The 14,853-nt window shown below is 38.9% G+C and overlaps 1 protein-coding gene across 1 annotated transcript in view; it reads left to right on the top strand.

Annotated features, from left to right (window-relative positions):
- The window catches only part of ELP1 (elongator complex protein 1), a 79,042-nt gene extending 64,758 nt beyond the window's left edge, over window positions 1-14,284 (top strand). The window contains exons 30-37 of the mRNA XM_023510557.1: window positions 1,275-1,337; window positions 1,711-1,771; window positions 3,534-3,647; window positions 4,151-4,262; window positions 6,102-6,229; window positions 7,219-7,373; window positions 9,770-9,845; window positions 13,963-14,284. Of these exons, the coding sequence (XP_023366325.1) occupies window positions 1,275-1,337; window positions 1,711-1,771; window positions 3,534-3,647; window positions 4,151-4,262; window positions 6,102-6,229; window positions 7,219-7,373; window positions 9,770-9,845; window positions 13,963-14,030 (777 nt within the window). The 3' untranslated portion in view covers window positions 14,031-14,284. The remainder of the gene's footprint in view (window positions 1-1,274; window positions 1,338-1,710; window positions 1,772-3,533; window positions 3,648-4,150; window positions 4,263-6,101; window positions 6,230-7,218; window positions 7,374-9,769; window positions 9,846-13,962) is intronic.
- The last annotated feature ends 569 nt before the right edge of the window (window positions 14,285-14,853 follow it).

Raw genomic sequence — 14,853 nt, 5'->3', positions numbered from 1 at the left:
GTATCTTATGTCCTTTAGATATCCTTAATCTAATATATACTCTTTGCCCCCTTTGTGAGAGTGATTATTTGAGGAAATCTAGTTGATTTTTTTTGTTCATTTCATCTTTTAAAAATATGCTAAGTCATATATGATTTTTAAGTACATAATTTTAGATTGGGGCACATAATCAAAGTCTTTTTACTGATAAGGATACAACATCAAAACTTTCTGAAGACTATAGGGTATAAGATGTTTATTTTACTCATTGTTTTCTTAAATTTAAAGTTTTTCAAAACAAGAAAAAAAAATGAGCTTTTTTTTTTTTTTTTTTTTAGACAGAGTCTCACTCTATCACCCTGGGTAGAGTGCTGTGGCATCACAGCTCACAACAACCTTAAACTTTTGGGCTCAAGCAGTCTTCTTGCCTCAGCCTCCTAAGTAGCTGGGACAATAGGCACCTGCCAGGACACCAGATAGTTTTTTCTTTTTCTTTTTTGAGACGGAGTCTCACTCTATGCCCTGGGTAGAGTACCATGCTTCAGATCTCACAGCAACCTCAATTTCTTGGGCTAGAGTGACCCTCTTGCCTCAACCTTCTGAGTAGCTGAGATAACAGGTACCCACCACAATGCCTGGCTAGTCTTATGTTGTTTTAGTAGAGATGAGTTCTCTTGTTCAGGCTGGTCTTGAACTCCTGAGCTCAAGGGATCCTCCCACTTAAGTCTCCCAGAGTGCTAGGACTATAGGCATGAGCCACTGCACCTGGCCAAAAATAAGCATTTTAAAAGGATAAAATAAAATGTTTGAAAGATTACTATTTTAGTCTACCACTTTTTCAAAATGTCTTATTAACAATTTTAGAGCCCACTTAAATGTGCTAAATCTAACTTGGTACTAAAGCTGGGATTATAGTCATTTTTAACAGATCTGTCCGGTGGTTTTGATATCCAGATATCAAATGGATATCTGGGATATGGAGATGTGATGTTTACCTGTATTTTGTCATTACTTGCAAAATACACACCCCTCCTTTGTCACTTGCATCAGTATTTATGGAACGTGGACTCTAAGCAGGCACGATGCTGAGGACTAAGAGTATAAGGGCTAGTGCTGCCCAGGGATACTGAGGACTGGTAGTGTAGGGGCTAGTGCTGCCCAGGGATACTGAGAACTGGGACTGTAGGGGATAGGGACATGGAATCAGTCCTCAGGGCAGTTTTACAGGTAGTTATGATAACATTTGGCATGCTTGCTTCATTCACCTGTTGTCTTTCTTGCTGTTCTGTTACCAGGATTATGAAGAAGCTGTACTCTTACTGTTAGAAGGAGCTGCCTGGGAAGAAGCTTTGAGGCTGGTAAGAAAATTTTTTAAATCGTCCATATGTTGGGTGCTAAGCAGGGAGAAAGAGCAAGGGAGTCCAGGTCAACTGGAATTTTCTTGTCTTTTGAGGTTAGTGCAATTAAGTATGAGAAGAGGTAGGTCAAGTTCCTAGCCTAAGGGTAAGCAGTCTTTTTAAAACTGTTTTTAACATTTATCCTTGATATTGTTTGGAATTAGTTCTCTAAATGTCAAACATTACTGTTTTTTTCTCAAATGAATTGAGTTTTCTTGGCTGCCTTGGGGAAGCCTGCTTTTCACAAAATATCCTGGTCATCTCTGAATGCAATTCATGTCTTTCCAGTGGCTAAAAGTTTTCCTGCCTAAAATGATTATGTTTTTCCTTCTAGGTATACAAATATAACAGACTGGACATTATAGAAACCAACATAAAGCCTTCCATTTTAGAAGGTGAGGATCGCAATTTACATAGAAACCTTTGTATGGAAGCATAGAGAAGGGAAGGAGAGAGTAGGAGAGTGTCCCTCTCGTACTGCATTTTTAGGTAATATGTTGATAGGCTCAATCTAAATTTTCCACTGTATATTATATTTAATTCTGACAAAAATTTTAAATGCTAAACTAGCAAATGGTACACACAAAAGATTTGAATGTTAGAAACCTGTGATAAAATACAGTTAAGAATCTTTGTATTTGGGAATAGTTGGTAAATTTGAATATCAACTATATTAGATAATAGTATAATATTAATAGTTAAGTTTCCTGCATTTAATAATTGTATGTGGTTATGTAAGATCATATTCTATTATTCTTTTTTCTTTTCTTTTTTTTTGAGACAGAGTCTCAAGGTGTCACCCTGGGTAGAGTGCTGTAGCATCACAGCTCACAGCAACCTCCAGCTCTTGGGCTTAAGCGATTCTCTTGCCTCAGCCTCCCAAGTAGCTGGGACTACAGGCACCCACCAGAATGCCTGGCTATTTTTTGGTTGCAGTTGTTATTGTTGCTTAGCAGACCCGGGCTGTGTTCGAACCCACCATCCTAGGTGTATGTGGCTGACACCTTTGCTGACTGAGCTATGGTCACTGCCTGTATATTCTATAATTCTTAAAAGATAAATGCTAAAGTATTTAGGAATGAAGGATCATATCTACAACTTACTCTCAAAAGGTTCCACAAAAGTAATAATGTGTGTGTGTATGCAGAGAAACAGGAAACCAAAAACTATGGTAAAATCTTAACAATTGGTACATCTAGGTGAAAGGTATATATGTGTTCTTTGAATTACTACAACTTTTTTACATGTTTGAAATTTTTCAAAATCTTAAAAAGTTTAAAAAATTTTCTGCAAATGAAGTGCATCGTTCCTAGAATGCATATGAATATTACCAGTTCTAGAATACTCACATGGTCACTGTTTCCCCTTTAAAGCAAGATGGAGGAAGAAGACCTCAGTGTGATTTATAGAAATCTTAGGGAGTGAGGACTGACTTTAAGCTCTGCGTTTTCAAGCAAGTCTATCCTGTTAAGTAATGCTCCTCCATTCTCCATCCCAATTAAAACTGTTGGTGCGGTACTTTCTGTATCATTCACTTTAAGTACCCCTAACTGGCTACTGAAGGTGTGATTCCTGTTCCCTAAGAATCCAGCCAGCCAACTGTTACTTGGATTTTCACCATTAATGAGAACCTCGAAAAATGCTCATAATTCATCTGTATAAACTTATAACTATTAATAAAATATGTTCTTAGATAGTAGCATTTTTCTTTTTTTCATATGTTAGTGTCATTTTTCTGTTATTTATTTTTCCATTGGGCAAAAATTTTCAGAAATCCTTGGATACATTTATTTCACACCCATTGGCATTTTGGTAATGTGTAGGAAGAAACAATGGAGTGATTTCCCTCTTATGTCTGTTAGCAGCTTCTGGTGCACTCCTTTTATTTGCCAGTCCTCAAAGACTTAGATATCAAGTCTTTATTCAGGTGATTTTACAAGTTTAGTGGTAGAGAATATTCTGGGATGATATTGAGGAGCCCTAAGATCTGGATCTCAATCTCCAATTCACTAGTGCTCACTAAGCAAAAAGCTTGCTTGAAGACCTAGTTAACTCTTTATTTTTGTTGAATTCTAATCTTCCTTTACTTCCTTCCATCTTAATTTTTGTCTTTGCCTAAGCATTATACTCAAATTATTTTTCAATCTCCATCTCTAGCCCAGAAAAATTACATGGTGTTTCTGGATTCTCAGACAACCACATTCAGTCGCCACAAGAAACGTTTATTGGTGGTTCGAGAACTCAAGGAGCAAGCCCAGCAGGTGAATCTGGGTAAGTGTCTGTCTGCACGAACACCTTGAGACTTAGTGTCTGCATGAAGACCTTGAAACTTGTGGGGCAGTAGGGGGCAAGCCACACCACACACTTGTCTGAGCTGGTTAATGTTCCTTCTGTGATGTGATTATTGTGCCATGGGGAAGTCTGAGGCCTTTGTGAAACCCCTCAGGGGCCATGTATGTCTGTGTGTGTTGACCAAGGACCTAGGGACGAGACCAGCCATAAACCGGAAGAGCTCTGCCAGACAATCCTACTCATCTGCGTCCAAACTACAGAACAACTTCTGTGTTTTACAAAATGAGTTCCCTCCTTGTTTCAAAAAAAGAAAGAAAAAAGTTTGGCAAACTGCTCATTTATTATAATAATTGTATTTAATATTATTCATTCATTTTCATCCATCCTTTGAAATGTCCAGTTGACTCTAGTCCATTCACTTTCCTGAAAGCAAACCCATGTTAGCTGGCAGTGTTTCATCTGCATCTGGTTCTTCTCTTTAGATGATGAGGTGCTCCATCGTCAAGAGTCAGACCTCTTCTCTGAAACTAGCAGCATCGTGAGTGGCAGTGAGATGAGTGGCAAATACTCCCAAAGTAACTCCAGGATATCAGCGTATGTATTCGGTTATTCAGCAGATAAATCATGCCCGGCATATGGAGAAGTAGAAGCAAATAGCTTAGTTTTCCACTGAACAGTACAACGGGAAAGGGGCGAATATTCCCTAAGGCTGTGTGGAAGTTGTACAGGTGCTTTCCCATTATATCTGATAGATGAGGCTCGGAGTTGAAATGTTTTCTTCTGCGGATTCATGGCCTTTGCGTTTGCCTGTTGCCCGTGAGGCACTTGCACTGGGCACTCAGTTTACTTAATAGCTGATTTTACTTGCTGAATAAATGTTAATGACTATAATGTACAGGTACTGAAGAAATGAAAAGGTTATAAAGAAAAGCATATTTCAGCTGCTTTAATTCAAAATCAGGATTGGAAGAGATCATACACATAAAGTAAGTCACCACACTTTTACTCAGTGTAGTTATTTATCCACATGCAAGATGCAGTGGACATTACCAGAAAATTACAAGAAGATATGAGTTATAAGAGCTTATAGTCTTGGTTGGGAGATACAGAACAATGTAAGATTATAGATATTTAAACTGAATTGTGCTTTAGGAATTCAGAATGGAGATCTGTGAAGTTGTGTGAGTTGATCGGAAACTTCAAGAAAGTCAATTAGAACTGGGTTTTTAAGAGTTGGGGAGAAGCTGAGTATGATGGAACATGCCTGTGGTTTCAGCTACTTGGGAGGCTGAGGCAGGAGGATCACTTTGAGCCTAGGCGTTTGAGGCTGTAGTGTGCTGAGGTCACACCAATGAGTAGCCATTATGCTCCAATCTGGGTAACACAGTGAGACCTCATCTCATGAAAAAGAAAAGTTGGAAGGAAAATTCCAATCAAAACAAGTAGCATGATTTAAGACCTCTGAGGTAGGAAAGAATAGGATTCGTACATATTTTAGTATAATCAGATTCCAATCTGGTGTGTCTTACCTCCTTAAATTCTATTTTATTGCTTTTCAAGTTTTTTTTTGTTTTTTGAGATAAAGTCTTACTATGTTGCCCTCAATAGAGTGCTGTGGCGTTACAGTTCATGGCAACCTCCAACTCTTGGGCTTAAGCAATTCTCTCTTATCCGTGAGAGGAATATGTTCCAAGACTCCCAGTGATAGCTTGCAACCTCAGCACCAACCTCTGAATATGTCATGTTTTCCTGTACTGCACACCTATAATAAGGTTTAAATTATAAATTAAGCACAACGAGATTAAGAACTATAATACGATACAACAGGTAGAACAATATGCCATCGTTGCTACTTTTGTACTTTGCAGCCATTGACGTACAATAAGCATTCCATGCACACAGTGAGTGCAGTGCCACACCACAGCTGTCAGTCTGATGACCTGACTAATGGATGGCCAGTGTAGATAGCAGTGATAAGCTGTGCAAAGGCAGGATTCGTGTTCCAGCAAAATGGCATGAGATTTCATCATGTTACTCATAATGGTGCGCTATTCAATACTTATGAGTTGTTTATTTCTGGAATTTTCCATCTGATTTTCTTCCATGAAAGACTTTGAGTGATAAAAACCGGGGAAAGTGAAACTACAGATAATGGGGAATACTGCATTATCATCTCACTCTGTATTTTGATCAAAACTTCAAGGCAAAAATATCACTCTTTGGGATTTATTTCCTGCCAAGAAGACTGACCCCCCACCTCAAATTTTCTTTTCTGTATTGCTTTAACACCTCATTATCATTCCCCCTCAAAATACAAATACCATCTGTAGACTCTCTGGCTTCCCAGAAAGTTGGTGGCCAACAAGCGTGTTCATTTTAGTTTGTTCAGCATAGGAAAAGCCCCCTTTCAAACATCTCTCTAATCTCTAATAGGAGATCATCTAAGAATCGTCGCAAAGCAGAGCGGAAGAAGCACAGCCTCAAAGAAGGGAGTCCACTAGAGGATCTAGCCCTTCTAGAGGCACTGAATGAAGTGGTGCAGAACACTGAAAAACTAAAAGGTACCTTGTCAGTACTGAGGATGTTGATGATTCTTTTCTTTTCTCTTTTCTTTCTTTTCTTTTTTGATAGGATCTTACTCTTTGTCTCTGCCAGAGTACAGTGGTGTCTTCATAGCTCACAGCAACATCGTACTCCTAGGCTCAAACAATCCTCCTGCCTCAGCCTCCTAAGTAGCTGGGACTATAAGCATGCAGCACCACACCTGGCTGATTTTTCTGTTTTCTGTAGAGACAGGGTCTCACTCTTGCTCAGACTTGTGATGATGATACACAAAACAGTAAACAGGCAACACAGACAGGCCGAATTCAGCAGATAATAATTAAGATACAAATTTCCCAATTGGACAGAAGATGAAAACTTTTTTTTTTAAGAGACAGAGCTTCACTTTGTCACCCTCAGTAGAGTGCTGTGGCGTCACAGCTCACAGCAACCTTCAGCTCTTGGGCTTAGGCGATTCTCTTGCCTTAGCCTCCTAAGTAGCTGGGACCATAGGTGCCCACTGCAATGCCCGTCTATTTTCTTGTTGCATTTTGGCTCGGGCCGGGTTTGAACCCACCACCTTAGTATATGGGGCCAGAGCCCTGCTCACTGAGACACAGGCACCACCCGAAGATGAAAACTTTTAGCAGGAAGGGTCATTTCCATATATAGTCATTTCCATGTACATTTCTAAAAGTCATTTGCAGTTGGTAGCTGAGGAGACTTATGCTGTTTGGCATGCACCAAACTGACCTGTGAGAGAGTAGCAGTTGAGCCAGGATAAAGAATTGTGGGACACTGCTTCCTGCCAGGGCCCTGGTGTATTTGTTTTTCTTTTTGTAGTTGATGTGTTGAATTACTCCAGCACTGGGGAAGAAAGAAGAAAATGTGGGAGAATACAATTGTAGTGTGATAGTAGAAAGTTTTGCTTGGAAAAGAAACTATGGGACAGTTTTACCAATGGAGCTAGAAATATAACTTACCACTCTCTCAAATTTCTTCTGTTTAGATGAAGTGTACCATACCTTAAAGGTACTTTTTCTCTTTGAGTTTGATGAGCAAGGAAGGGAATTACAGAAGGCCTTTGAAGATGCTCTGCAGTTAATGGAAAAGTCACTTCCAGAAATTTGGACTCCCACTGACCAGCAGAATTCAGCCACACCTGTAAGTTTTCTCAAAGACATTGTACATTTTTTTCATCATTTTCACAGGCTATTGCATTCACATAATTCCTTAAAAGTCAAAACAGAAACTTTCCTTTTCTTAATACACATACATAATATGCCGTAGTTATCTTAAATTTGTGTTAGTATGAAGATTACATATTTGCCTGTACAGTGACTAGTACTTCTTGGTGCAGGCTAAGTAGACTGTTACTTCTCCTTTCTTGGTGAAGCAACTGTCATGGAGAAGAAGAGAGAGTTAGGTGGTTGCCCCACGATTCATTAGGATCGGGATGGGCAGAGGGGGAAGATAGGATCAGAGAGGGCCTCTCACTTCCCAGCTAAGAACTTGTGAATGGGGTCAACATCTTTAAAGGGACCCTAGACAATTGCTTTTCCTTTTGTTTGATGGGAAATTTGATTTGTCACTTACATGTTATGATGAGCTTTGGTATTTATACTTAAGACTGAATCAGTTTTGTGTCCCATCAAGAATTCTAATGTAGCACTGTGAGAGGCTGAGGCAGGTGGATTGCTTCAGCTCATGAGTTTGAGACTAGCCTGAGTGAGAGTGAGACCCCATCTCTAAAAAAACAAAAAAATTAGCTGGGTGTTGTGATAGGCACCTGTAGTCCCAACTACTTAGGAGGCTAAGGCAAGAGAAGATATTGCTTGAGCCCAAGAGTTGGAGGTTGCTGTGAGCTATGACACCACAGCACTCGACCAAGGGCGTCACAGTGAGACTCTATCTAAAAAAAGAAAAAAAGAATCATTATGTATTGTCACCTTGTTTATTGTTTACACTTATGCCCAGTCTCTTACCCCACCCCCACCCCAAGTCTATTGTTAATGGATTTGGATTTGGAAAGGCTGCTGTATCAGTCAGGGTCCAATAAGGAAAACAAAGAACATATGTATTATTTTGTCAGAGAATTTAATATATGGATTGGTTAAATAAGTATTAGAAGACTGAAAAAGGCAAGGTGGGAATACAGTGGAAGGACATTGAGATAGTAATTATAGAAAGCAGCTTCTACCCCTAAGGCTGAGGGAACAGAAGAAAAAGTTCAGAATTGTTAGAATTTTGAAGTTGGAGGTAGAGCCCTGCAGAGCTGGTTCTTGAACCTCTGAGAAGTAGAGACCAGCCAGCTGGTCCTAATATTTCTGAGGGGGCACGATGAAGCTGGTTCTAAGTGTACAGAAGTAAGTGGAAACTAAGAAGGAGTATCTGTTGCTTGGGTAACAGCAAACAAATCCTTTCTTCTTCCTCCAGCCTTGCACTCTCCCTGTGATGCTGTCTATTGGCAGAGCATAACAGGAAACCAGCATCATAGAGTGATAGAGTAATGCTTTTCCAGACTTCCAGCCCCAGCATCACAAGCAGTGTATAGAAAGGTGGGCTTAATGCTGAGAGGTTATTAAACAGCTCACTGGTTAGACACATAAATGCTTGCTTCTAATGCTTTCCTCAGAAAGGGGAGGAGATTTCCCTTATATGCTTTACTGGAATGTTATTTATATAGGTTAAGTAAGAGGATAGACTTTATAAAGCATAGAAATAGAAGCAACTAAGAATCAGGACCCCCTAAATTCTTGAAATTATTGTAATAGGTATGTGTATTTCCTAGAAGAAATGTGATCATCTTCAAAAGTATAGTAGTTTTGGAACTGATAATTTGTAATGCTGTCCCCCTGGCTTCTCCCCTCCCCTCTTCTATGCCAGTCATATTAACTTTTAAGACATTAACTTTATGAATCCTTTAGGGAAAAAGGCCAGGAAAATTGTGTTTCGTTTTGACTGGTAAAGCATGCTAATAGTAGGTGCAGGATACTGTGAATCACTTGGAAATGCTGTAAGCACATGGCATTGTTTCTGAGAATGTACCACCAAGGCCTGGCCTCTTGCTGCAGGCTTGAAATTCCTATGAAATCTTGTGTTTTACCTTGAACACATGTGCAGAGTTTGCATTCTTTTCCATAATATGCACGTATTTGTATTTGTGTTAATATGAACATATTTCCCACAATTCTTAGAGTATAGTTGATACTCTGTGTATTCTGTAGCCTCTTGTACTGCTTTCCCTCCCCTAAGGGAATGGATTGCTCATTTGGAAAAGGCAAGCCACATATCATTGTTGTAAATTTTCTTTTCTTTCTTTCTACCCACCCCACCCCATCATTACCTTGTTTTTCTGGGAGAAAAGAGAATTAGGGATCTGAGTTGAAACTGGAAAAATTGACAGACTAAAATCACATAGGGAAAGAGAATTACTTTGTTTGATACTATACCAGTAAAAAGGACAGGCTATTTATTGCTAGTAGGAACTTGGCCTTTGGTGTTTGCAGTCATCAGACGTATGAGATGATCTTTCCTAATGCAGTGTACTTTCTGCTTAGGTTCTAGGTCCCAATTCTACTGCAAATAGTATCATGGCCTCTTACCAACAACAGAAGACTTCGGTTCCTGTTCTTGGTTAGTATTTTTCCCCTATAAATTATAGTAATAAGCAGGAAGAATATCTTTCCATAAGTATTGAAAACATCAGCAGTGTAAGGAGAGATTGGGTATTGACAACAGTTTCTCCTCAATTCTAATACTGCATTTTAGTAAGGTCAATTTAATGCTTCTGGTGGTGGGGACTTGGTGGATGAAATCCAACATGACCATTACTTGTCTAATTTTTAAAAAAATCTTGCTGACAATGGCAAACACTTATACAGGTATATCACAGTTACTGTTTTAGTCTCAACAGTCTAATTAAAATACACATTGAAAGATTCTTCTGAAGCATCGTTTGTTGGCTCTTGACAGTTACGCATTGCATCTTGAGGATGTTTTCATAACACTTGCTTATGACTGGGATCTTTTTTATCATGTTTAGAATTGACAATATAATTTGAAGGCAAATGTGAAGAATATTAGCATTTTATATGTATTTCTTATTTAGTTATATGTAAAATGTCTTGTATGCTTGTTGGGAGGTGGTTCTCAATTAGATTACATATATCCCTAAACGTTAAAAGCCCTAAAGGCTGTCTTTTGAAAGTTTGATAGAAACATTAGTTACACAACTTGGCACCTTGAGTATTTGCCCTTCAGATTTATCATTCAAGCGTACCACCTCTCTTAGCTTTGAAAAGTTGGTGATATTTTCTAAAATTGGCACTTTCACTGCCATTTTCACGTGACAAGCAATGTTCTGAATTTTTTTTTTATTTCAGTGCTTCACTCTCATAGAGTTTGGGTGACATTTGAAGCAGCCTGTGAGGATTCAAATCATTTTAACTTTAGCAGTTTATGTTGCTACCAGGAATGAACCTACTACCTTCCATGCCAGCTAAATGCATACATACATGCAAACTAACTATCCCAGCTCCCCTTCTTTCTGAAGTCTAGCAAGCTGCATTTGGGATCAGCTCTAACACATACTTTTTTCTGAGTTGCTAAAAATTTACCTTAGACCTGAAGAAATTTGGTTATTTATTTTGAACTGTTGTCCAAATTGTGATTTCTTCTTCCTGTATTCCTGGTCTTGTGCTGACCTTTAGGTCAGGTGCAGTCCCACCATTCCCTGGGGTATTCCAGATGGCTTTCCTAATTCAAAGAACGCTTTCATTTCCCATCTGAACCACAAAGCTCATCCTTATCTGAGTGTTTATTATCATTGTCCTACAATTATGTGATTGTGAAAAGGGAAGTTCTCTTTGTTCAAAATTTGGCATTGATGAACTAATTACAAAATTAGTCTCCCTCAAATATTCCTTACATGTCAACCCCAGTTAGAAGGTTAAGTATGTTCACACGCGCCCACAAGTGGGATCAGTAACTTGATGGGGCATTTTCTCTGATTATTTCATGCTTTGATGTATTGCAATATTGTGTAGATCATTTACAAGTCTTGCAAAAATGTACTATCTCATAAAATGAATTAAAGCGCTATTAGGAAAGTGCTTGAATCACAGCCAAGTTGGACTTGGTATGATAACAAAGTAAGCACTTCCAGTGATTTGACTATCAAAAGATTAAGGGAGGTCTTTGGAAAAAGTGAAATGTCCCCAAGGTACTTTTATATAAGTGACTATCTTTTGGGGCTGTGAAATTCAAAAGTGGGAATATGAAAGATGTCCATCCTACCATCACTATTTGTCAGAATAATTACTTGCTTGCTGAAAAGTCAATACTTGGTATTTATTCCAAGTGAAGTCTAGAATCAAATACAGTTGTATTTGTGCCTGATTTTTCAAAATAAAATAGAGCTTGCTGGGCATGTTGGTTCATGACTGTAGTCCCAGCTGCTCAGTACACTGAGGTGAGAGAATTACTAGGAGCCTAGGAGTTTGACGCCGTGGGCAATACAGCAAGACATCTCGGAAAAAAAAGGGAAAAAGTTAAGATAGAGTACACGTTATTTTCCTTACTGTTTTTTTTTTCTTTTAAAGATAAAGTCTTATTCAACCTTTAATTACTATTCATGAAATTAACAATGGACCTTGTTGACAGTGAATTTATTTAAGTAGCCTTTTCCTAGTATAGATATTCTTATATAACCCAAACCTCCTGTTGGCTTTTGTCTATATTGATTTTTATTTTGGAGGGATGGAGAACAGTAAGTGTATTTAATTACAAAATTGATATATTTAGCAGAGAAAATCTGAATTGTAAAGTATGTCAAAGAAAATTAAAATAATTTCTAGTCATGATGTACCTGTGTATGTATGTATGCATGTATTATGTATAATAAAAAAATCATGTTTTATTTTTTTAAGACAGAGTCTCTACCACTTGTCACCCTTGGTAGAGTGCCTTGACATCTTAACTCACAGCAACCTCAGACTCGTGGGTTTAAGTGATTCTCTTGCCTCAGTCTCTTGAGTAGCTGGGACTACAGGTGTCTGCCATGATGCCCGGCTATTTTTAGAGGTGGGGTTGTGCTCTGGCTCAGGCAGTCCGCCTACCTTGGCATCTCAGAGTGCTGGAATTATAGGTGTGAGTCACTGCACCGGCCTTCTTCTCCTCTACCTCTTCTTTCTCTGCCACCCCAAGTTAATAGGACCAATTCTTCCTCTTCCTGCACCTGCTCAGCCTACTGACCATGATGACAATGAGGATGAAAGTCTTTATGGCAACCCACTTCCATTTAATGACTAGTAAACATAATATTTTCCTTAAGATTGTCTTAATTTTCTTTTCTCTACCTTACCATATTGTAAGAATACAGTATTGATACATACAACATGTATTAATCCACTGTATTATTGGTAAGGCTTCTGATCAATGGTAGGCTATACATAATTAGGTTTGGGGGGAGTCAAAAATTATATGTGGGCTGGGCGCTGGTAGATCAGTGGTTAGGGCACCAGCCACGTGCTCCATCCGGGGCTGGTGGGTTTGAACCTGGCCCAGGGCTGCTAAACAAAGAAACAAAAAAATAGCTGGGTGTTGTGGCAAATGCCTATAGTCCCAGCAACTTGGGAGGCTGAGACGAGAGAATCACTTGAGCCCAAGAATTTAAGGTTGCTGTGAGCTATAACACCATGGCACTCTACTGAGGGTGACAGGGTGAGACTCTGTTTCAATTAAAAAAAAAAAAAAAGATTATATATGGCAGGTGGATTGCCTGAGTTCAGGAGTTTGAGATCAGACTGAGCAAGAGTAAGACCCCGTCTTTAAAAAAAATAGCTGGGCGTTGTGGCAAATGCCTATAGTCCCAGCAACTTGGGAGGCTGAGACAAGAGAATCACTTGAGCCCAAGAATTTGAGGTTGCTGTGAGCTATGACACTGGGGCACTCAACCTCAGGGCAACTGTGTGAGACTTTATTATTTCCAAAACAAAAGTTATGTGTGTTTTTGTAACTATGTGAGGATCCATACTCCTAACCCCTAATTGTTCAATGGTCAACTATAACTTGTATGTCTATATGACCCCGTGTGCGGATGTGCTATAGGAAGCTTAATTATAAAAATGCCAAGAAAGAACATCCTTATGTATCCATATTTCCTCATTTCTCTGCTTCTTGTATATGATTCCTAGTTAGATGAGAGATTTCACGAATTTAACTGAAAGAATGCCTAGAAGTTTTGGGATATAGTGATAAAATTTTCCACTAACCTCCTCCTCTGTTACCTTTCTTTTTATTACAGCAGGGGCATCTTTATTGATCAACAGTATTTTTTATCACAAAGTAATTTATGATACATGCTACCCCTTTTTATTCTTTAAAAATTGATGTAACTTTGACACATGAAATGCATAGATCTTAGGTATGTAATTTGAAGAGTTTTTAAAGATGTTTATAGCCATTACCTACTACCACTATCGCCCTCCTTCCCAATGGAAATAAAGAACCTTCTGACACTTTGAATCACTTGGCACGCATGCTTGAAGTTGAAACACAGTCCCCACTCTCAGGATAAGGCCTCCAGTCTATTTGCTCTGACCTAGAGTTTCCAAGGGTTGTAGACAGGTTGACTCTGGCTCTGATGGTTATCTTGTAGCTACAAAACCCAATGGCATAGTTTGTTTAGCTTAGAGTTACTGCCTCAGGTCCCACCAACAAGAGTGTGTGTCTCAGTTTTCCTTTCTTTCAGATTCTGAGCTTTTTATACCGCCAAAAATCGACACAAGAACCCAGTGGAAACTGAGCCTACTAGAGTGACTGACTGCAGCTAGGATCGCTCCTGCTGAGACAACCATTTTCTGCTCAGTCCTAGTTGTCCTTTCACTTTTTGCTCATTGAGGCCCGCCTATCAGGAACAGGACAGAATAAGGTGATGATTCACCTTCGCATTGCTGAGAGCTGCTATGTGCCCTGGACTTCAGTGGATACCAAGCATTTCTATTTTTCCTTTGTGTATATGTCTTAATCATTAGCAAAATATTAAACTTTAATATAGAATCATTTTGTGAGAATTACTCTTTTTTACTTGTGCTGTTTGAGAACATATTTATGCTAATTATGAGATAGGGTTTCCTCCCAGCTACTAGTCTGATTCATATAGAGACCCTGGGCAAGTCCTATAATTGATTTGTGTTTCAGTTCTTTATCTGTCAATTGGGAAAAATGTGTGAAGACAAGTAAAATAATATCTTTAGATCGTACAGCAATCACAGTTGGGAAGGAAAAGTATTATATATAAACAACAACTGTTAGTGCTACCAACATTAGGTCAGATATAATCACTATTTGCTTCTTTTCAAACTAAAGCAGAGTAAAAAATCTACAAAATCCTGAGTGTTTCTATGCTGATAACTATTACTTTGTGACATTTTACCAGGTCATGTGCTTTCAGTTATGCCTGGGGAGAAACTCCTACACTGTCCACAGGAACTGTTTTACTGCCTGTGTATTTCCTACTGTAGAGTTAACAGTGTTAGTGCTGGAACACATAAGAATTTCTGGATCTGCGCCTATAGCTCAACCGGCTAAGGCGCCAGCCACGTACACCTAAGGTGGCGGGTTCAAATCCCCAGCCCGGACC

The sequence above is a fragment of the Otolemur garnettii genome, unplaced genomic scaffold (assembly GCF_000181295.1).
Source record: "Otolemur garnettii isolate 467f Iridium unplaced genomic scaffold, OtoGar3 scaffold00014, whole genome shotgun sequence".
Taxonomy (NCBI): domain Eukaryota; kingdom Metazoa; phylum Chordata; class Mammalia; order Primates; family Galagidae; genus Otolemur; species Otolemur garnettii.
Note: the sequence above shows the minus strand (reverse complement) of the source record. Positions and strands in the feature narration are given on the sequence as shown.